The sequence below is a fragment of the Neopelma chrysocephalum genome, unplaced genomic scaffold (assembly GCF_003984885.1).
Source record: "Neopelma chrysocephalum unplaced genomic scaffold, ASM398488v2 Primary Assembly neopelma1_96246, whole genome shotgun sequence".
In the NCBI taxonomy this organism is placed as follows: Eukaryota; Metazoa; Chordata; class Aves; order Passeriformes; family Pipridae; genus Neopelma; species Neopelma chrysocephalum.
Window position 1 is genome coordinate 105,029 of NW_020924895.1, and position 24,299 is coordinate 129,327.

Here is a 24,299-nt window from a genome sequence, read left to right on the forward strand (position 1 = left end):
TCTCTTACTTTAACAGCAATTTATTATCATTAAAAGTAACAACAAGTAGTTTTATATCCTTTTGTCTTAAAAATCTAGTGTAACATAACTGCTACAGTTCTATGAAACTTACAGCAAAATTGTATCCCCAAACCACACCATTCTGCCTGTCCTCACAGACATCACTGGTGTGGCACACAACAGCACAGAAACGGATCGCTCTGTACAGCGATGACCATTAGGCCTCAAGATGCTACAAGTTACTGTGTAAGAGCTATTAAATATAACTTCTGTTTTCCTCCTTGTTAATATTGCTGGAACAATCATATATTTCACAAAGTTTTTTGGTGACACTGTCATCTTTTAAGGACTGTATTTTATCTCCATACCTCTTCCTGATATAGTTTTCCATTTTTTTCTTCCCCCCCCCCAGTGACACATCTACCCCATCCCAGGAGACAAAACCAAGCACACAGCAACACATATTTTCTTCACATCCTTGAAGCCAGGGCTCAGCTCTAGCCCTTACCTTTAACATTGCTGCCAGAACAACTTGGCAGCACACAGTTCAGGAATAACACACGCTCATGTTTTAATCTTCAGCTTCTTGGGAGCTCTAGAGCTTAGGTTAAGTTCAAGCTAAGTGCCCAAGATAGCTCATTTACAGCTATTTCAGATTTGTGTAAAGAAGCAGCAGCCAGACGCTGCAGGACAGATGCATCTTCACATTACACAAAAAGGCCTGAGCAAGTCATAATACTGCTTGTCACCAGCTTGCAGGACCAAAAAAAGAGTATCCACAAGCAAGCACGCGTATCGGTGAAAAAGAAGGATGGTCCTAATTCTGTCAAGCATTTAATGTGTTGAATTTAAGCTTACAATGCTACCCAATATTCAAAAGTAAGCAGAAGCCTCTGAGTGAAACCTTTCTGGCCATCAGAAATGTACTGAAGAAATGGAACATGGGAAAACTTCATATAGGCATTCAGATGTGGTCTGTGTATGATTTCAGGTATGCCAGAAGGTCTACTCTTCAGGAACAGACCCCTTAGATTGGATGCATATTTCTGCATGAACTTCACAGTAGCATGTGGGATTGGGAAGCTCAAAGAACACAAATCAGTAAGCAGGTTCATGTGCATCTATATCCACTCTGGATTTAGAAAACCACAGGAAAATGATAAACACAACCATAGGGTAAAAATATGGAGGAGATACTAGATCAACAAATTCTATGAATGGACTCCAGTTATTGTACAACAGCAGTTCGCACTCTTCTCTAAACAGACCTACAAGTTAAACTCCAGGAGAAAAGGGGGTGTTAAATTTACTCAATTAAAAATAAATTTTTGGAGTTTGCCCTCAGCTGGATTTCTTGGGAAAACAAAAAAAACTCCAAAACAATACTTCCAGCAAAACTGTGAAATCTTATCTTACCTAACATCCTAAACCACTATCTTGCTTTGTAAATGCACCTAACAGCTTATAAATATCCCATGCTTACTCAATAATACTTTAATGACTTTTAACTGAGGTAGCCACTAAACCATCACCATACATTAGCAGTGCCAACAAAATGGGAAAAGCTCAACCAAGAAGCTCAAGAACAGTGAGTTTGCAAAAACCAACAGCACTTGCTTCCAAAAATGTAATCTTCTGTCTAGCTGTCCTCCTCCTACCCTTGTTGCACTTCCCTTTTCTCTTCTTGCCCATCTCTAACAAACAGCAATAAAGAAAAATTTAGCTTTCCAGTTAATTTGTAAAATGTCTCTGGATTTTCAAAATTAAATTCTCAAATGAAGAATCAGAGAATTGTGTTTTAAATGAATGTCATTTAAAACAGTGACAATGAAGGACAATCTCCACCCCCATCCACTGACACCTCAGGTTCCAGCTCTATCATCTTCCTGCACGTGCCTAAGTGCTAGAAACTGTGGAAAGACACCTGTATGGGGAAAACACTGAAATTGTGAAAAGGTCCCTTTCATTGTAAGTCTCATCCCATATATGTAAACACGCTAAGAATCATCTGTCAATTCACTGTCTTTCAAGTACTCAGGAAGTTAAAATAAAATTGCAATCATCATTCTTCTAGCTAAAAAATACATTGATCTCTCACATCCTGGACCTTTCTAGTGGCGTTCCCTGCTTAAAATGAAAGTATTTTGAAATTACTATGATAGGCTGTGCTCAAATTCAACATAGGAAAAAAAAAAAAGAAAATCAGGTTTAGGGATGATTAATACCCTGTTATTTTTAAAAACATTTCCAGGATTTTTTTGTGGTCCCTTATCACAGATATTTTTCAAGGTAATTCAGAACCCCTCCTATCCACATCCAAGTCAACCAACCAAAAAAGAAAATGTAGATCAGATACCTTGTATACATACTCAAATACAGAAACAAAATGGTACGAATTGCATGCAACCGTACACAGTGCAGTTCAAGCAACACTGAGGTGTCACCCTTGCTTCTGTGAAGCATCTGGACAACAGCAAACTGCGGGGTGATAATTGTAATGCGGTCTTTGGGTTTCTTCTTCCACAGAGACACACAAAGCTACTTTTATTTCAAAAAACTCTAGCCCACAGCAGTAAGACATCAAACAATTTAGCCATGACAACTGTACTGTGAAGAATTTCTGAATTTTCTTACATTTGTTTAGATTACTCAAATGGACTTACTGCTTGAAGTCCTTTACTAGAATTTTATTTTCACAAACCACAATGCACCAAAAAGGTGTTTCCTGCTTTGATTAGATACAGCTGTTCATCAGGTGGAAGTAGATGAAGGTAGTTTATTACAACATGATAAAAGCATATGTAATGCAGAAATTAAAGATTCCAGTTAAGCATCACCACGTATCAACCCTTCATACTTATATGAGCCAACCAGCTAAGAAACTGTTACTACTAAAATTGTACACAGGCACCTTGCCATATCATACCTACATTACAGTTCTCTTTTTAAAACATTCCACAACTGCCTCTGCTTTTGGGCCATTTTCATCCATCTCATCTGTTCAGACGCTGTGTCACCACTTCTCGGTACATGATGGAGATATAGATCAGCAGAAGAAAAATGACAAAGAAATCATCCAAGAAACCCAGAATTCCAAAGAGTGCTTCAGGAAGAAAATCCAGAGGTGAAGCCAGGTAGAGCAAGGCTCCAATTAAGCAGAGGAATATTCTGATGCGAAACATCCAGAAGAGGCCCCCAACAGAAAACATCTCCCTGAAAGCATGTCGCAGTAAAGTAGGCAGATCCATAATTCTTTCCATAATCTATAAAGAAACCAAAAGTTAATATTTGGCTTTAGCAACACATCCAGGCTAAATGGAAGTTTCTATTACTAGTAACTTTTATTTAATAGCAACTAAAACAAAAACCAGTAAGACAAGACTTAATGATTTAGTTTTGTGAGGTAATACATTAGATTTGGAATATATATGTTTTTAATAAATAGTCAAACTGTGTTATTGTATAATATAAAACATACATCACTAGGAAATACATTGGCATCTGCTATGAAGGAAAAGCAATGACTACTGGAGGAAAACAAATATACTAAAGAACCTTTAAATTAATCCATTCCTGGCTCCTTTCTATTTTTCTACTATGATTCTGACACATTAGTGAGGGACTGCTCAGTAGAAAATATTTGGGCTTTTGTTGTGAAGAGGAGAAAGCGGTGAACTTTTACATTTTTTTTTTAAACCTGTTCCTTTCTACTGTACACAGTTCCTACACAGGGCCATTAAACTCCATTAAAATGAGTTATTGCCAAGGCTGAAAAGGTTTTTGAGAAAGGAATTTTGTGTGTGGTTAAGGCAAAACACCGTGTATAAATCAAAGACAATTTATCTAGTCTAATTAGGGCTTTAGTGCAGACTTCTGATGAGCTCTTAGACGTGTTACTGGGGACTAGACACAGAGCCCACAGAGAGGTCTAATGGAGCCTGAAAGGTAGTCTCAAACTATTCTGGATCAAAAGCATAACTGCTTTGTGGTTTAGAACATGAAAAAAACCCCTCCCTCTTCTGTCTCTTTGGACTATAAATTTTTCTTGCTGATGTTTTCTCACTATATCCAAAGCCAATGGACAAATGAAGACAAGCAGGGAGTTACTCGTACGTGTGCGTGTGCGTTTCACCTTGCAAAACAGGACGCACACAGAAGACAGGCTAACAAGGCTGACATTCTAAAGTTTGCAGAACTGTTTAGCTGTTTGTAGAAAAAAAAGTCCTGTTTTCATCACTCAGAGAGGAGAATAAAGACTGCAGTACAATCTATGAGGAAAATTAAAAAGTCAAGACAGCATATAGCTTGAAATCTGAAGAAGAAAGGCGCGGAGTAGAACCTTTTCTAATCAATGTAAAGAGATCAATCAAATGAATATTCTTACTTGCAGGTCATGTATTTCAGTAAGTACTTTTAATAATTATTGATCCTTTCAAAATAATGACTCATACCTAAAAAGCAGCTTAACACATGACCAGGGAACTCAAGGCTTACTAGCAGTTCTCACTCACAACAAAAATGCAAGTTTCTGTACGTTTCCACAAATCACAAATAAATAACTTTGAGGTCTTGGGTTTGACCATATAAACGTGAATTTCCTAAAAAAAAAACTTGCCTGAGACCCAGGTATCATGAAGAGAAAATCCATATTCCAGAGCAAAAAAAAAAAGGAAGGTGGAAAAAGTAAAAGAATGCTTTTAATCTCTCCTAAAATCACTGACTTCCGCCCAAATTTACCCAAAACTTACAGATCTGGGCTGTCCAGAGAATCTCCGATTGTAATCACTGACATCTTGAAACACTTGGTTTGCACCCTGCTGATCTTCACCAAAGAGTGGTAAAAACAATGTTACCTAGGCACAAGAGGGAGAATATGTTATACGTGAAATTGTTTTTTAAATGCAGACATTGTGAACCATAAATGAGAACAGTCATCTTCAGTTGACTACACAGAACAAGCTTTGGTTTAGTTTAATATTTAATAGGAGAATAAACTGAAACTAAATAAACTAACGTGGATACTGCTATTAAGTTTTAACTAATTAATTGCTTACAGTTCTTTACAGAATATTAATTTGTAAAGAGATTGTTAAAAAAAAAGCCCAAGAACCTTCCTTTTGAAAGAGGCTTACAGATATTTTTTCTAAACACCTAAATGTTTTATGTTTCATAAGTGGGACAGATGATTATGAGAACAAAGTCAATTTACCAAATTAATCTAATTTTGTTTCTTAAATTGAAAATCAAATAAAGCAATCAATGAGGCCTTTCTTTTACTGTCGTTAGAATGGCCTTGCACGTCAACAAACAAGCAGCAAAACTTATATTTTTGCATATGAGTATTCATACCAAGATGAAGGAGAATAATACAGAATAATAAATGAACAGCTCTTCAGTAAGCACAGAGAATTCTGCTCTGTTCTTGGGTTAACTTTCATGCAAACATAGAGCAATGTGGAAGGTCATATTCACACAATCACAGCATCGCAAGTCCTACTCAGCCCTGCACAGGACCAACCCCAAGAGTCACACTAGGGGCCTGACAGTATCATCCAAACACTTCTTGAACTCTGTCAGGTTTGGTGCTGTGACCACTGCCCTGGGGAGCCTGTTCAGTGCCCAACCACCCTCTGGGGGAAGAACCTTTTTCTAATATCCAACCTAAACCTCCCCTGACATAAATTCAGACCATTCCTTCAGCTCCTGTCATTGGTCACCACAGAGCAGAGATCAGTGCCTGTCCCTCCTCTTCCCCTCCCAAGGAAGTTGTAACTGCAATGAGCTCTCCCCTCAGTCTCCTCCAGCTGAACAAACCAAGTGCCCTCAGCTGCTCCTCACACGGCTTCCCCTCAAGGCCCTTCACCATCTTCATTGCCCTGCTTTAGACACTCTCTAACAGCTTCATATCCTTCTTGTATTGTGGTGCCCCAAACTGCACACAATATTCACATATATCTTGAATCTGTGTGGCAGTCACATTTAGCAAACGACAGCATGAGCAGATCTACATTCAACTCCTAGCCCTGCCACAAACCTTCTGTATGACTCATGTTGTTCATGTGTACATACTTCCCCTCCCCATTTATAAATCAGGGTGAGAATGAATACATAACCATGCAAGCAGTACCACCTAATTTATCTGTTACTCAGAGGAAGGTGAATGAATATAGATGTAAGGAAAGACACTAAAAAAATCACTTTCCCCCTTCCTCACTTTTAGCTTTTGTGTCTTTTTCCTCACTGGCTACACTCTAAACCTACACCTTCTTCCTCCAGTCATACTTATTATTCTTTCCTTCATCTGTGTTCTTACAGTCATTTGTCCTGCTGAAAAACACAATCAAAGCAGGATATAATGGAGGGGTAAGGGCAAGAAGCAAGTTATACAATTCATCAGAAGTTAGTAGCTTGTAGTTTGTGCACTGATAAAATAAAGATGTACTTTTGTTAAAAAATACACTATCAGAGACTCAAGAGATCCTAAGAAAGAGTTAATGAGTTGCAGGAACATATTTCAAACTGACAATGTAAGTAAGTTGCGTAGGAAGTAAGTTAATGCTTGCTCTACAAAGCTCAAATTAATAATACATACAAGCTAAAAATAGGGACAAAATAAGAAATTGACATGGATAGGTTTTTTTGGTAGGGAGAGAAGGAAGGGAGAGGGTACTTCTCAGAAACCAGTAGTGTACTGCCTACTGGCAGTCTTCCACAACAGCCAGGCCTTTCAGATGCAAGTGCTGGTAAAGAAGTTTTATTAGATCCCAAACAGAAAGCATGAAAGGATCATAGTTAAAATCTCACAATTTTCTGTTTTCATATACTCTTTTACAGAAAAATGTCTGACTTATCAGCACTGTTTACTTATATTTGAGATGCAGGAACAATCTGTATTTTTTGAGCCATTTGGCAGAGCAAAAAGTTCAGAAAAACTGAATGTCCACTATTGATGTCTTACATATCTCTCTATTTAAAGTCAGCTTCATCTGTCAGCCTCACTATTGCGGTTCACATGTAAGTGCCTTGAGGCAAGCTGTACTAGATACCCAAATTGCCAGGTTCACAATTCCTTAAAATATTACCGTCTGCCTGCAGATTGGACAACGGATGGCACCGAGCCATGAGCCATACCTCCAGTAGGCAATAATGCAGGAACCTGATGAAAGCAAGTTACAGACATTTAAACTTCTGAGTTGAAAAACCCCATTGCCTGAAACAATACGTTACACACCAAGGAAAACAACAGAAGTGTATAAGCAGTTAGGTTAAAGCTACATTTTCTTATGTAATTTTGTATACAGCATTCACAGAAGGTGCCAAGAGCCAACATGTTCAAATTGAATGCTATTAATGAGAAAAATCCTGAACAGGATTTGATGGAATCATTAATTTTAAGGTATTACTTCCTGAAGACAAAGCAAATTTTTTAGTCATTAAGAAACAAATAATTAAAATTTTTGCCAGTTCAAAATGTAGAAGTCACAAAAATGTCAGATGTAAAATTTATCCTAAAAACCTGGCTTTATCACCAGAGTTTCAACAGATTAATAAATATATCAAAATGTGAGTACTTTAACTGTTCTCCAAATTTGTATATTTTTTCATTTAAACAACTAGGCATGGTATGCATTATATGCTCCATAAAACTAGATGAATGTCCTGAAAGAATCCTACTGGGAACCTGAAGGAGAGGAAGCCAAATGCTAGGTAGGATGTTTACATATAAATTTGAATAGCAGGGCCACAAAAAAAAAAAACACCAACCAAAAAGGCAAACACTTCAATCATTGTGAACTTGGTCTTAATTCTTCAGGACTTCCAAGGAAAAAAATATTCTCTGAGATAAAAATAATATCAAGCAGAATGTTCTACTTTTTCTAAACCAGTTTTTCTAAATAGTACATTTCCAAATGTTTTTCAGTCTCTTCATTTGTTTACTAAATGGAAAAAAATTATACTCTTTGACACTTTAGAATTAACCACAGTTGAAGTCCTGATAGCACAGAAAAAAAGTGAAGCACACTCTCAAAGTGACTGTTTATTAACAAATGTATTTTCTCATCTATTTATAAAAAAAATTATTTCTAATGCGGACTAAAAGCCAGTTAAAAGCAAACAAAGCTTTGAATTAGGGTGCCTGTACTTGTGCCAAAAGTTTGTATTCCTGTTCTGGTTTTATCTTTGCAACTTGGGAGTTTTTCTTGCTTACCACAGAAGAGATGCCCACAGTTTGTTTCTATAGGAAACGTAGCCTGCTGCAAACAGACTGGACAGGACATGTCTGTATAAAAGCGATGTCGGTCACCAGCAGAGGCATCCTGCAGGAACGGCAGAGAAATGCAAAGTGTTAAGAGATACTATTTTTATGTAAGTCTACTGGGTTTAAAATAATAATAATAAATTAGCATTCATTTGCTGCAAGTCAAACACAGAGCTATGTGAAATGAGGGAGAAATATATTTAAATGCAAAAATCAAACACACTTAAACGCACTGATTCACTAAGCAAGTTCTTCTTGTGACCAGCCCATTATTTTCCCTTCATCTGTTATATAAGTGTGTGCTTCACGGTTGAAGACCACAATGAAAGAACCTCCTTGGTTCTTCACATTGAGTTAGGCTAGATATGCTGAAGCATGAATAACAACCTCAGAGCTATATTGTTATTTCATTATCCTGGACAGTAGATCTGTCCAGAACCAGGTAACTGAACTGTGTTGCTTACCAGCTGTAGCATTTAGTGTTTTCAAGCCCAAGCACAGACGCCAGCTTGTGTAAGTCACTGTCATGAAAAAGTTTTTCTCCCCATTTTGCTGTATTTGTCTTCCCCATGAATATGCACTGTCATTATTTCAAGAAGTATCACAGTGAAAGACTCTTCTCAACATTCTCCAGAAGAAAGGCTTCTCACTTTGGGGCTGGTACTCAGAAATTTCCAGTAACCTGGCCTAGGCTCTACCTGTCAGAACTAGATGTGGTCACAGAATCATGGAATGCTCTGAACTGGAAGGACCTTTAAAGATCACCCAGTTCCAACCCTTCTGCCATGGGCAGGGACACCTTTCATTAGATCAGGTCACTCCATGCCACGTCCAACCTAGCCTTGAACACTTCCAGGGATGGGGCATCCATAACTTCTTTGGGCAACCTGTTCCAGTGCCTCACCACCCTCAGAGTAAAGAATTTCTTCCTTGTGTCCCATCTAAACCTATCCTCTTTCAGTTTAAAACCATTGCCCCCTATCCTGTTACTAAAGGCTTTGGTAAAAAAGTTTCTGTCCCTCTTTGTTGCTTGGCTGTTGCTGCTGTGCCATTGTTCTGCTACACACTGTTTTATCAGTCTAAACATCTAACCCCTCTCCTGCCTCGGCAGCTGTACTCCAGATTTCCTTTCCTTTACCACTAAGTTCCCAGGAGCACTGCAGGAAGCACACAGCGTCATCCAACATACTCCACCTTGTGGCAAAAACTTGTTTGAGAGAAAGAACCAGCCAAATAATTACTTTTAATTACTTAACGCATCCATTTAAAAAAGCCTATGTTATCTCATTACTTGATGAATTTCAAAGATGCCTCTGTACAGTAAGTAAGCTTCTATAACCAGCTTCTTCCAGAACCTCAGAGAAGTCTACACTACCCCACATCAGAGAGCAGAATGATGGCAACACTCAGCACAGCACCTGCTCCGTTTGAAGCTGCTGCCGAAGAGCTCGCACTAGCTCTTGATTTTCTGGATGTATGTTCTGGTGTTCATTTCTGTGAAAGGAAACACAAACAATAAAAAAACACTGTGACCCGACACTGAAAAATAAGTCATTGGAAAAAAATATGAAACTTGAACAAAGGGCAAAAAAAATCATTCTTTCCTGCTTTAAAGGATTTAAAAGGAAGTACACAAATAATTAAGGAAACAGGACATTCATTCTGGATCCCAAAGTTACTTTGGACATTTAAAGCTGTATAGCAGTCAGATTTTTCAGACAGACTCCATAATCAATCATTAAATCATGTTAAAACTAGATCTGAATCTGAAAAACAATTAAGACATAAACCTACAAAAACTGAAGTTGTTTGAAAGCTTTTATATTAAACATGCAGAAATAATTTTCATTTATGTCTCCACTGCTAGTTTTTTACTTGTTAGTTTACTCACAGATTTATTAGTTTTTCACCTACTGCCTAAGTTATAGAGTTGAAACCTCCTAACTATTTCAATTTTATCTGCTACATAACATTTACATAAGAAAGGGTAGACAAACTCTTAGATTTAGAATGTTGAATTTATGTAACTATCAGCAGACTGGATATAAAAAGCAATCATTCTTTTAAAATCACTCTTTTTTTAAAAAGAAAGACTCTACAGGCAAGAAAACGACAGGTTGGAGATGCCAAGAGGAATCATAGGGAAGGGACTCACTGAAGAAAGGAGGATGGATATATTACAAATTTGAAATTCAAAAGCACAATGGGAACTGAACTGGAATTAAAAAAATATGCTGACAACAATTTTTATGCTTTATTTATTCATATGGATTTCAATGGTGGTACATTCTGCTCATCACTGTTGAGGTCTCAGCTGGATTCTGTTCTCCATTTTGTGCTAAATGCATAAAAACATATAGAGAAGTTGGAAGAAGTTCAGAAGAGAATAAGAACTACTGCCCACATTTTTTAAGCACTAAAGAAAGAAGAAATGTCAGTTTATATAGAAGACTCTTCATGGAGAGAAAAGGGGACAGGATAAGGCTTTCATTCTATAGATATGAGCAATTATTTCCCACAGTTACCTAAGGCTCATGGAAAACCATTTCTAACTGCTAAGTGTACAAAACAAGAGAAGATTACTTCAGGGTATTGCGATCTATCCTTGACTAGAAGTTAAAAAAAAAAAATATGTTGCAATGCTTCCAGTGATATCTAGGCAAGCTGATCCTCTGTAAGAGATGAGGGTTGTACTGGTTGAATTTTTAGGACATTTTTTGGTTACAGTTCTATTACATCATTTCCTCAAGGGCTCTAGGAGCTTCTGCAATATTTTCCTTCATTTAATGTGGGCAATCACAATACTGCATTACTGCTATGTTTAACATTTTATCTACTTCATTCTTTCTTCAAGGAGGAATAGACAAGCCCCATATTTTTCATACTAATACCTTCATGGCTATCTGTAAAGAGTAAATTTATTTAACATTAATGTGGGTGACATGTATGAAAGTTATATAAAGGGAAGGCTCTATTAAAACTCTTCTTACCCACCCTGGGTCTCCATGAGTCAGTTTTTGTGGATGTTGTCCACATGTTTTATACATGTTATATGTATAAAAGTATTTTCTTGTTTAGATGCTACAAACCTTCAGTTTGCCAGAATTTTTGATATATATGGAAATTCAATTCAATTCACACACAAGTAGAAGGTGTGAATTATAAGCCAGTTTAATTTTATTTCTCCACAAACAACTAATTGCAAATTTGTTGCTAAAATGTTAATTTATATGACTTTACCTTGGTATCACATGCTATGCTGAGTAGATGAGAGTATTTGTACAGCTGTAGAGGTATAGCATATCCTGTCACTTATGCATAAGATGATGAGGTAGCAAAACACTGTGCAATATTCAGGAAGGTACAGGCACAGCTCAAGACACATCAAACTCATAACTTCTGTCATGTAATTAGAGTGAGAAGATAAATTAAATAAATGAAAACCAGTATGCTGCTATGTAACTAAAGGTATTATCAAACCCAAGCCAGAAAGAAATAAAGTTAGATGCAAAGGCTTTTTACTTCCCCACTTCAGAGTGCCAGTACTCCAAAACTTGAGGAAAAAAGTCCCATGATATGGAAAGATTGTATTATGCACCACAGAGGGCCCCACCGAACTACTATTATAGGAAGGAGGAAGGCTGCCTACTCATACAGTGTGCAGTGTCACACAAGGAAAGTTAGGGACAGTACTTATGGGGACTGGTGCATCACTGTGTAGTGATGGCCACTGTTAATTTTCAAGGATTAAGATCTCGCTTCTGCTGAAAATATTGACTTCATCTTATAATCAAACCGTATGATGGGATAGAAAAATAAGTTAAAAGGTCTAAACCTGCAGATCCATAAACATGGAGTAGGTAAGTCATCTGGGACTAATAAGGAATCCCTAGCAGGGAATTAAAGGGTAAGTCTCCCTTGTCTCTCTCTCTCAATTTGTTGACTAGTCTGAATTTTTACAATCTCACTTGTAATGTGACAACCTACTCACCAGTTTTAAAGATGATGGAAAGAAATCTGGCTTCATTTTATCAAAATTCATAATTCAAAAACATACAGGTTTTACAAAAGTATCATACAGTACCTGAACTAAACATCTGCAACTTGGTACACATGTTAATTATGGCAGTAAGTTTCTCTGCCAGAAGCATGAACACCTTCGGCTCACGCCTTGATGTGATGTTTCATTGAGTTCTGAGCGCTGGAAACAACTACAGTAACCATATCCCTTAACAGTTCTTTCCATATTCCACTTCTGCCTCCTAAGATCTACTGCAACAGGTACTCACCTACTTTCCCTTTTTATTCTGTTCCTGCAACTGTTCATTACCCTAAGCATTCTTTCACGTATGCTTACCTGGGACCTGTTCCTATCCAACTTAAGTATTTCAGATGTCGCGTACAGAAATATGGGTGGCAAAGAGACTGGGCTAATGGACACAGTGTAAGGATCACACAGACCATTGTAATGCCTAAGATAACAAGATAAGAAGAAGAAAATACCTTTCTTCTCCCCCACTTTGTGATAAATAAATTAAAAGTACTATAGTTTTTTTACTGTACAGCTTTTAGAATCATAGAATCATAGAATAGGTTGGGTTGGAAAAGACCTCCAAGATCATCAAGTCCAACCCCTGATCCAACTCCAATTACTATATCATGGCACTAAGGGCCACGTCCAATCTCTTTTTAAAAACCTCCAGGGATGGTGAATCCACCACCTCTCTGGGCAGGCCTTTCCAATGCCTGATAACCCTCCCTGTGTAATTTTCTACCATACTGTGCAGATTTTGATGGTGACAATACAAAGGAGGTAGAGAAAAAGTGCTGCTGAATACAGGCAATTTCAGAAAGTACCAGAAGGCAGAGCAGAGAGGTAAGAGGATGCTGGTAAGACTGTCAGTCATCACAGAATCATAGCATATAATGAGCTGGAAGGGACCCACAAGGATCATCAAGTCCAACCTCTGGCCCTACGCAGAATCCCAAGAATCACACCATGTGCCTGAGAGCGCTTCTTGAACTCTGTCAGGCTTGGTGCTGGGACCACTTCCCTGGGGAGCCCATTCCAGTGCCCAACCACCCTCTGGGTGAAAAACCTTTTCCTGGTACCCAATCTAAACCTCCCCTGACTCAGCTTCAGGCAATTTCTTCGAGTCCTGTCACTGGACAAGACTCATACAATGCAGAAGTAAACAAGCTTCCAGACTGGAAGCTTCGTGTCTGAGTTTGTTTGCCCCTCCAGAAAATAAACCACTGAAGTGTGTAGCAGGATCCACAGACAAACCTTTTACCTAGGTCATTACACTGCAGAGTTAGTAATAAGCCCTTATCTCCCTCTCCAAGTAACCTTTCATCATTGATGTATCGCCTCCCTGAACTCCAATTCTGACTGAACTCCTGCTACTCTTGCCCACTGCTGACCCTCTCTTCTTTTTTCATGTTCCTAACTTACTTAATAAAGTTCAAAAAAAAAGTGTTACTTTTTTAATATTTTAAACTTAATTTTTAAACCAAACACAATTCAAGTCACAAATGCCAAAAATGTCAACATAATGGATAGAGAAGTCATTAGAGAGCAGAGTTAAAAGAGGCCATCTTGAAGCAATCTGAGTAACTGGAACAGTTTTGGGGAAAAAAGGCAAGGTGAAGAGAATATGTTTCTCTTAAGATTCCTTTGTGGTCTCCTGGTCCTGAACAGCAGCACTGCCTTGCAGTCCAATCAAGCTTTCCCACTTCTAGTTTCTTTTGTAGGTTGCTCTCAAGTAACTCCTACCCCTCTAATATTTCTCCTATGGACATATCCTCCTCAGGAAATTTCGTAACGCCAATGTGTCACTAAAACTGAGTTCCTTTGGTTGTGAAAACTATTCTGTTTTCAAAAGTCTATAGACATCCATAAACCAAAAGGAAAAGAAAAGAAGCCAATCTGAAGCTCAGACTCATCTTCCCAAAACACATAGGCTAAGATATTTGCTAGGTTGCAAAGAAAAACTCTGAAATGAAAATAACCTTTGACGACTTGACCATTAAGAGTTACTGAATTCTGAACTTAGTGTTTTGATTTATGAAAAGCATATTAAACCCCACTGTTTTAACAGCATATTAATCTATAAACAAATCAGTCAATTTGTTTGGGTTTGGAGTTTTTTGGTTTAGGCTTCTTTTTTTTTTTGGAAGGAGACTGTGTCTAGAACATACATTGTAGGATTATACCCCACTTTAATTTTGGAGTCACTGTTGACAAATGTGTACTTTGTAACCAAATATGACACAGCAGCCATATAGACATTGAATTCAGCCACTTTCAGTTTTAAGGAATGATGAACATTATTCAGTTTGATCATCTGAAGATAAGGAAGAGTTAAACTCCACTTTTGAGAAATGCATAATTTCATTCTAACCGTGAGTTAAACCACGAAAGAGAGTAAGTGATCACACAATCACTTCCTTAATGTCAAAAAGTCACAGTTTTTATATACCAATGCAAAAATTTGTTGAGAAAGTTAGAATTTTATAAATGCAGGTATGTTGATTAATTCCTGTCAACATATTCTCACCTTAAAAGCGTATATACCAGAGCAGCAATGAAAGTGAAACTGAGCACAACTGCCACCAGTACCTGGTCACTTATTCCTTCTATAACTGAATCATTATCTAGCTTCAAACTCTGAACTTCTGCTTGGTGACTGGCCATCACAGCTCTAAAATGTAAAAAGAAATACATACATATACATAAACATTAAAACATATGTGTGCACACATACATTTTAAACATAGTTACAAACAATACATATACTCATCTATTCACATACACAACAAATTCCTGAAACGACAGAATAGTCATTGCTGGGGGAAAAACTGTAAAAGAAGAAGGAATAGATCTATTTTTACTTAACACTGAGCTTACTGTAGAGGTCTTGTGCGGTAGCAAACAGATATTAAATGACTGTGTTGAGATTTAAAGATTTAAAAAAAACCAAAACAAACTCTCAGTTTACCTGGGAATCTTTACAAAATAAATTGAATAGGGATAGGTCATTACTGAATCGGACATATTCTAAGGAGAGTTTATTTAAAAAATTTATAATGACTCTGTATTATCAAGCATTTTAGTTATTACACATCACATAATTCCTGTTAGGCTACGCCAACACAGAAACCTAATTTTCACTACTTAGTGAATAAAGAAAAAAGGACATTTGGGGTTTATCTGTTTTTAGTGTTTAATGCCCATTTGCATACACAGGAATCACCCAATGCATATTATACTTTGCCTGTCTTATCTGTGCTTTACTATCCTTCAGCTGGAAACATGTGGAGAACTCGAAAAAAAAAGAGTATTATCAGGCTTTCCCAGTCAGACTCATTTGTTTTATATTAATTTTGCATATGTAGCCATCAGAATGACTGGCAAATGCTAACATTTATTAACCTACATCACAAACCTAGAGCTGGAGACCTGCAAAATAAAATAAGTTTCCAGCACACTGCTACATCATTCCTGTTGCAACCACAGTGAAATAAACAACAGCTGTGAATATTATGAAATCAGAAGGGTGAATGACATAAAAAGTCATACTGAAGCTATATCCATACACAATTAAAGTATTTTTCAGATGGAGCTGACATCAAATCCCAGTATCAGTTTCTGAAGGCAGGTAAGACAGGTATCATTTGCTCTATTTCCCAGTCCAGTGTGTTTGCCTTAAGCTTGAAAGCTTTCATCAGTGTTTCTCTATACTTCACGGCCCATGTGTCATTTTTTAATTTAAACTTTGCTGTGTAGCAAACATCACCAGACACCCTCTGGCCCTGAATTAATTGCAAAACTGAAATGAAATAACAAGTCATCAGGATTTTAGTGGATACCCGGAATGACTACCCTGGCAATACTTCAATATGCCAGTCAATGGCTAATATGAAAGTGTCATCTTTTCCATAAGACAGCTAGTCTCACCCTCCAGATTTTCTCTAGTATGACCAGTGGAGCTTTTTTTCCACACTTCCTTATGTTTGTGGGGGCTGCCCTCTGTAGCAGCAACACAAGAAAAGCTGATCCATTCTAATGGCATTGTTAAAAAGGGTAAGTGGTATAGCATAATGAAGTACCATAAGAGCAGAGCAAACTCATAGAGAATGAAGGGGAGATTCCTTTAATTGCCATATTTTTGGGTTTTCACTGTGAAAATGAAAATGGAATAATGAAGCATATATGAAGTGAAACAATAAACTAAGTTATCGTAAGCGTCCCAGTCTGAACTGAGACTATTATTTCTGTAACTACAGTCATAAGTTTTTGCTAATTACAGCTTTCCATAAGCAACTGTGTCATAGTCTAACTACTGAAATGTCATTTAGTATTTGGAAGGAGTAACTTCTCCCGAAGGTGGAACACCAGTGACTCATCAACAGGCGTGTTTGAAGTAGGTCAGTATTAAGACAAGTTTCGTATATGCTAATAAATAAAAGACCAGATCTTTGTGGAAAGGTCTTACATGGGAACATGAGCCTACATGAGGAGTTACAGCATTTCTCTGCATAGCTAATTACACAATTATGTTCCTATAGTTAAAGCCATGAGGCTTTAACTACAAGGAGATATTGTGTAAGTTTTCTGAGCAGCAATTCCCTGGTGCTGAGGATCTGTACTAGTAGGTGTGCTGTGATGCCTCCCCAGCTCAGCATTCCCAACTGCATACTTAATTACTTAATTTCTTTGCACATCCAATCCTGAAGAGGATTCTCTCTCTTACAATTCTGGGACAGTCATTTTCCACAACTGTGCATTCTAGTGTCTTCAGTTCTTACGTTTTCTCTCCTTAAGTACCATCACCACTCCACTAATTTTTACAGTGTCACACTGTAATTTCTGGGTTGACCACTCAGAACAAAATCAGAAGTAAATTCCAGGGAACTAGTATGTGTTAATCCCTCCATTGTCCTGCATTAGTTCTGTTAGAATAGACCAACATGCCAAGAACAACTACATCCCATGAAGTATGAAAAATTTTTCTTTTCTTTTTTTTTTCTTTCAGAAATACACACTGTGGCAGAGACACAGAGGACTTAGCTGTACCTTTGGAAGGCAAGTGTTTCTCACACTAACACCTGAAAGGTTTCCTTTGCTTGGTGCACTTTGAAACCAACATATGTATTGTCAATATCACACTAGCTTAACTCAGTTTCCCTGAACAGCCTTCAAGACATCCACCCTAGAGCTCTCTCTCCCTCTGTATATTCCTTGCAACAACACTCTTAATCCTTATCTGCCTACCATTAATAGTACTCACTACATCTGCTTGCCTTCCTTTCTGCTCATGCACTTTTCTTGAAACACCAAACTACAGTGCAAAAGTTAGCAGCAGAACCCGAAAAAGAAACACACAGGTCCTCACCTTCTCTTCCTTCTTGCACATAAGGCCAGTTATTTGTATCTAGTTCGCCCCTTCACTTTGCAACTTATATGCTTTTACAAGAGCCATTTTCACACAAACATAGTGTCCAACAGGAATTCTTGCAAAGTCTTTCTCATTACATAAAACACCACTCCCTCAAGACGCTTCCTCTTCACTTGTGTATCAAACACTGCGAAGATGTATAGAGGCGGGAGTGGAATCCCTGCCTCAGTCTCACTCCCAGCTGCTTCTATCACTGAATTCTAGAGAAGACAAGCTATCAAAGCTAAAGGCTCATTTTGTTCATATTTTAACTAACTTGCTGCTTCTGGACAGCCAACAAGTGCTGAGCATATTTTCCTCATTATCTCTAGCACTTTTTCTGAATCAGATAATTGCACAGGAGAGCTGATGTGAATTGTGGAGACTAGGAACCACAAACAGAAGGGTATCGGTTCAAAAGACCAATACATACTTTCTCTGAATTCAAGCCTCAGTAGAGACAGTAACAATCTCCTCCTCCTCCTGTTATCTCTGAGTTACCATGTTAAAAAAGCAATGGCTACAAGGAAAACAATGTTAAAACAAACTATTAGAAAAAAGTCTGCCTGAAGGAGGAAGGAATTTTTTGATTTCAAGTTTGTTTTGAATGTTTTCAAACAAAATATCTGCGAGCTTGCAGTTCATGTTTTTTAAGGTGCAACCACAACAGCCCATGAAGACACCTGCAGCAGTTTGCATGAATGGTAGGCTAGATAACATTACTAAAATAGCTGCTGAGGAATCTTGCCTCATAGTGCTTGTGTTTAGCAGAGGTGCTCTTTCAGGTGGTACAACTAATAAACAAGATATGGGTGATTTAATTCTTAAATAAAGTAATGAAGTTGCTTCAGTCTTCAGAGTCAACCAGCATTCATAAAGACTGTATGTCAGAGAAGACTTCCAGAATCAGACCTTATTACAGATATCTAATCACTCCTAAAATAGTAACTGCTAATAATCTGATACAATTAAAGAGCAAGTTGACATGGTTTATACTAAATTCCATAAAAACCTACATACCATACGTATATACTAATTCAATAAAAACCATATGTTGGTTATACTTAAATGTCTAAAAAGAGAAAAAGTCTTAACAAGGATGGCTTTCTTGAATGAAAGGTCAATTCTGCCCCGTGTTCCAATTAGGTGATGGAAATCAAGCCACATCCAACAATACTCACATCAAAACTGGAATTCATACAGTCAACTTCAGAATGTTTAAAGTATCACTTGCAAAGTTTAAAAAACTGACAAAAATGTTGGGCCTTTTTCCTACATTAAAAACAGGAATAAAGAGGCCTAAAACTTAATTTCCAGTTTTATTTCATCTTATCCTCAGATTATTGGCACTTGCTTGAAGTGAAGCAATATAGAAAGAGAAAAAATAGACAAGGAATTACTCCTCCATTCCACTTGGGATAGCTAAGTTACAGCTTGACATTGCAGCACAGTACGTAGACTGGGATCAGGTTTATCTGCATTAGGATTCCTGATAGCTACAGAATGTAAACAACCTCAGACCGAACTGTCCACAAAATGCTTGGCAATAGAAAGGAATGTAATTTGCTGTTTGCAAAATCACGCAGTTTTGTTGGCAAAAACTGCCAGAAACTAACCGTCTGAACAGAAAACCATCTTGTCTACTATCACACTGAGTGATCACTGACACAACGTAACACTAATTTAGTTACATTTCAAATAAGAATCTACATACCTTTCAAAAGTTACATTTTTCCCCTCTGTGGTTATGTATGAACAGTGCACGCAGGTTTAAGCAAAAAAAGGAGAACCATTATAAGCAATACTGCAAGTACAATGTCTTTCATTCTTGGAAGCTCATACAGATCCTATGGAAATGTCAGAGCATGAGGACATACACTAGTGTGGATGTATTATATCTTCATTTTACAGATTTGAAAAGTATTATTAAAATTTTCAATGTTCAACAGACAGCACAGCTATGATATCCCATGCTACGGCTCATAAAGAAATTAAAACCATACAGTGTTTACCATGATATGTTAAATACTTGTTGTCAGCTATCCAAAGTGACAGTATTCCCAGAGTTTTCTGAAGGATTCAAACTTTTCCAAGTTTATCAGGGGAGTACCATATGCTAATATACTCTCAAAACCACAGAGAGTTTTAGAACCCACTACCAAAGGAACGTGCAAGTGTAGTGAAAAAGAAGTAAGAGGCTCTCTTGATGCCTGAGAAATTAACAGTGAGGTAACACACAAGCAATACTGCTGTGAGATACAAGTTATTAACTTTATTAACCTACACGTTATTAACTTTACTGTATTGGTTTTGAGGGTATGGTACAATTTGCTCAAAATCAGAAAGGTAACCTCTATAACAATATGTCCTTTTGGGGATGGGCTGGGAGTGAATGGGATGGAACAATGGGATTTGGGTTTTTTTCACTTATTTCAGTTTTATTTTGAGTATCTTCCTCTTGATGCAGTACTGGCAGCCACCGTCACTACTTGAAAAAATTATGAAGATAAGACAGTGAAGGTGGGCTAGTGTGCAAATCAGAACTTGCAATTCCTTTTGCCAATTGTCTTTTATTAGCAAAAGCATCATCCCTGCCCCTTAAAAATGATGCTTAATTTGTAGAGATCGTGTGTTTTCCAGGAGAAGATAATTCATCTCCAACTAGTAAAATATTGTGAGTCACACTTTCTCAAGAACAAAAAGGCTTTAAATCCTCAAAATTTTCTTCCATGGTATGAGAAACAAACAAATAAAAAATTGGCTTAATTTGCATCAACATGTTTCTAATAAGATTGGCCTGTTTTAGATAACATGAATCAACTTTGAAGAATTTAAACATACTAAAACAGAGCATGTTCTGTAATCCACCTCCTGAAGACATATTAGCTTATATTGAAATATCTAAGGCATAAATTTAGCATATTTCATTTCAGAGAAAAATAGACAAAAGTTCCCACAATAAAGACAAATTCTTATATGTAGGGCAATAATTTAGACCTCTCCCATCAGATGTTACCCAATTACTTTCTGCTTCAGGTTAGTAACAGGTCATGGCCACTGTGTGTGGTTGAGAACGGGACTTTGTGAATGTATTTGACCCAGCAAACTGGATCTTACAGTTATTTATGCTCTCTTTCTACGAGAGTTCAAAGATATGCCCAGACTGCATTCAGAAACAGTTAACAACAGTAGGTATATAATAAGCATGATTAACAGTAAAAGTATTGAAGACTCTATGAGTTTACTGGCCCAAATCCTAGATCAGCTAAATCCTGAGATGATACATTTTATATAGGTTCTTCTGAAGTTGGACTTCGAAATAGTGATGTAAGCAAATATAGCACTATAAACCAGAAACAATGGAAATGATGGATTATGTACTCCAAAGAAACGGTTCTAAGGAAAGAGAATTTATTAGCTTTTCATTTTGGTGAGCACAGTCTTACTTGAATAAAGCATACACAAAAATCTCTAATATTAAGTATCTCCATACATTTTAAAAATCAGGAGGAGAAATCCAAAGGGCATATTTACTAGGGGAAATGTAAAAAAAAAATTCAAATATAGCAACATACAGCAGAAGATACATTCTGTGAGAAGATTGCTAAAACTGACTTGGGATCATCCTACTAGGATTTCATGCAGTATGTTAATGCATGATTGTTATGAGTTACAAATCAGCTCAACTGGTACAATGAAATTATAGCCACACTCAGCTGTATATAATACTCAGCTGTATATAATATTCAGTTACTTCTTCACTATGAACCATCTCTGCTTTCAGGACTGTACATTCATGTGCATGTATGCTCTTCGCAAAAGAGAAAGGAAACAGCCTAAAGAGTCTTGCCAAAAGAGGGTAAGAGCAATTTCAGAAGGCAAATATTGGTTTTGTTCAGTCTACCTTAAGAACTGACCAACTGAGGCACTTGCCTGGTAAAGCAAGTTTCTGCAAGGTCTGAGGTCAGCAGTCTCGGAGGCACATTTTTTCCTGAAAAGAAAAAAAGAAGAAAAAAAGAAAGTAGATATTCAGTTTTGCTGATGGAATCATGCTTTGCAAGTTAAAAATAATGCAGACGCAAACTCCAGATGCAATGCAGTAAGGGAAATTCTACTGAGAAAACAAAAAGTTTCTAAATATTTTTCTCATGAGCTTGAAACCACATGGATGGCTTGAAGCAAAAAGACAAATTCAATGGCCTGTATAGCATTACTACTTTGAGTATCTGTCTGGGTGATGCATGACCTGCTAAAATGATTCCCAACAAAGTCTTGCACTGCTTTATAAGGCTAAAATATACCAAAAGGTATAGAATTGTAAACAAACCAGAGGGTGGACCTGAATCCATATGTAGATAGGAGCATGAGGAAGAGCCTGACAATGCCTTCATTTTGGATATCTGACTTCCCTGATCAGGTAGGAAGAAGAAGAAAATATTGTCACTTAATTATAATAATGTTTACTGAAATACGGTAATACTTCAGCTAAGAATGTAGAGGCTTCAAATCTCTCACAGGAAAAGTGCCCAAGAATTCCTTATTGTAGAAAGCAACACTGGCATATACAACCTCACATGTAAAATAGACAGCAAGACAAAAAAGAATTACTGTATTTGCTTGTGTCAACAAAATACAATCTACACCTCATGGCAACAAGCAAAGCAGTGGGAAACGGGATCTAAAGGAAGATGTGGCAGAAAACCTTAATGAAAAATACCTGTGTAAGCACTGTTTGTCAAAAGTACCAAGTATATTGCTCAAAGCACACATTAAAACTTATAATGGAACGTTACAGTTGTGCCGCTTTCTAAGACTTTAGAACTCATTCCCAAATGTGAAAGCTACCTTCAAATGCAGACAGATTCAATTCATAACTTAAACAGCATGTTATACAATGAGACCAGTCAGATGGTACTTTACTGGGAAGACTTGAAAGTTTTCATGGCTTCTACAATATATTTTAGTTCAAAATAGGCTGACATAAAGGGAGTACTCAGATTTTGTCCACACTACTAACTTATTTAATGGAAGAACTCCGAGAAACAGAGATAAAGTGGCAGCTTCTACATTTGCAACCCTTTCTTTCTTGGCTGTTTATCTAATTCTCAGCTGTTATCAGTGCACTGTGCCTGGTACTCTATGTTGTTGTGTGTCAGGCCAGTTGTTAACTGATAGGGAACTGCAGAACTTATCATGATGTCACACATTGTCATTGCAAACTTCAGATGGGCCAGAATTTAAGTGACTAACGAGAAAGAGTTTCTCAAACTCTTCAGATGACCCCTTTGCAGCATGGTGGAGAGCTCCTCTGGCCGGGGCACAGGGAGGAAGCAGGAGCTCTCTGGCCACAGACAGACTCCTTGTCTTTGAGATTAAAAATTAACTGCATTACCTGAAGAATCACACACAATCAATTAGGTTGGAAAAGACCTCTGAGATCATCAAGCCCAACCTGTGACCAAACTCCACCGTGTCAACTAGACCGTGGCACTGAGTGCCATGTCCAGTCTTTCCTTAAACACTTCCAGGGACGGTGACTCCACCATCTCCCTGGGCAGCCCATTCCAGTGCATAATCACCCTTTTTGCGAAGAAATTCTTCCTAGTCACCATTTGGAGCTAGTGCTAAGCATAGAATATTAGAATGTTAAGGGCTGGAAGGGACCTTAAAGACGACCTAGTCCCAACCCTCTCTGTCATGAGCAGGGACACCTCTCACTAGACCAGGTTGCTCAAGGCCTTATCCAACCTGGCCTTGAACACCCCCAGGGTTGGGACATCCACAACCTCCTTGGGCAATCGGTTCCACTGTCTCACCACGCTTACAGCAAAAAATTTCTTCCTGATATCTTACCTAATTTTGCCCTCTTTCAGTTTGTACCCATTACTCCTTGTCCTATCACTACAGTTCCTGATGAAGAGTCCCTTTCCAGCTTCCCTGTAGGCTCCCTTCAGATACTGGAAGCTTTTCTCTTCTTTAATTTTTACTAGAGCCAAGTTCTGTTGAAAGTAAGTCAACATCTACTCCAAAAAAGAGAGGAAAACCTCACAGAGGCCACTCCTTCCTCAAGCCAAGCCACACTAGATACCAACAGGAGAATGTCTGATGTCTGTGGGTGCACAGCTGTTTTCGACTACAAGAAGAGAGGAAAACCTTGCAGAGGCTGCCCCTTTCATTAACAGGAGAACCTCCGTGGGTGCAGGGTCATTTCCTGCTCCAGAAAGAGAATTAAAACCTCGTAGGGGCCGCTCCACCCACACGCCAAGCCACAGCACGCTCACAGGAGGACGCTGTGGGTGCAGCACCCTCACAAGCCCACGCTCCCAGCCCCGCCGGACCCTGTCCCAACCGGCTCCTCCGCGCCCGCAGCCGAGGGCACACACACAGCCGGGGGGAGGGAAGGGCGCGGAGCCCTCCTCCCGCAGCCCTGCTGGCGGCGCACGAGGTGCCGCGGCGGGCCCGCAGCGGAGGGGAGCGGGCCGCGCCTCCCCTCTCCATCCCGCCGGTGCCCTGGCTGGGCGCGGGGGGCGGCCGGCGGGCCCCGCAGCCCCCCGCGGTACCTCAGCTCCGCTCGCCGCCGGCCCGGCCCGGCCCAGCCC

At 38.3% G+C, this 24,299-nt stretch overlaps 1 protein-coding gene across 9 annotated transcripts; it reads right to left on the reverse strand.

Moving 5' to 3' along the window:
* Positions 1–24,299, reverse strand: RNF170 (ring finger protein 170). Of its 9 annotated transcripts, none has more exons than XM_027708465.1 (8): positions 24,261–24,299; positions 21,634–21,691; positions 14,821–14,964; positions 9,679–9,754; positions 8,210–8,318; positions 7,083–7,156; positions 4,749–4,853; positions 1–3,263 (listed from the first exon to the last, which is right to left on the reverse strand). In XM_027708465.1, the coding sequence occupies exons 3-8, from the start codon at positions 14,955–14,957 to the stop codon at positions 2,994–2,996; spliced, it is 771 nt and encodes a 256-aa protein (XP_027564266.1). In that variant the 5' UTR covers positions 14,958–14,964; positions 21,634–21,691; positions 24,261–24,299; the 3' UTR covers positions 1–2,993. The 9 variants fall into 9 exon arrangements, with proteins under 9 accessions (XP_027564266.1, XP_027564267.1, XP_027564268.1 ...); XM_027708466.1 differs by having other exon boundaries at positions 21,605–21,691; positions 24,261–24,279; XM_027708467.1 differs by lacking the exon at positions 21,634–21,691 and having other exon boundaries at positions 24,261–24,293.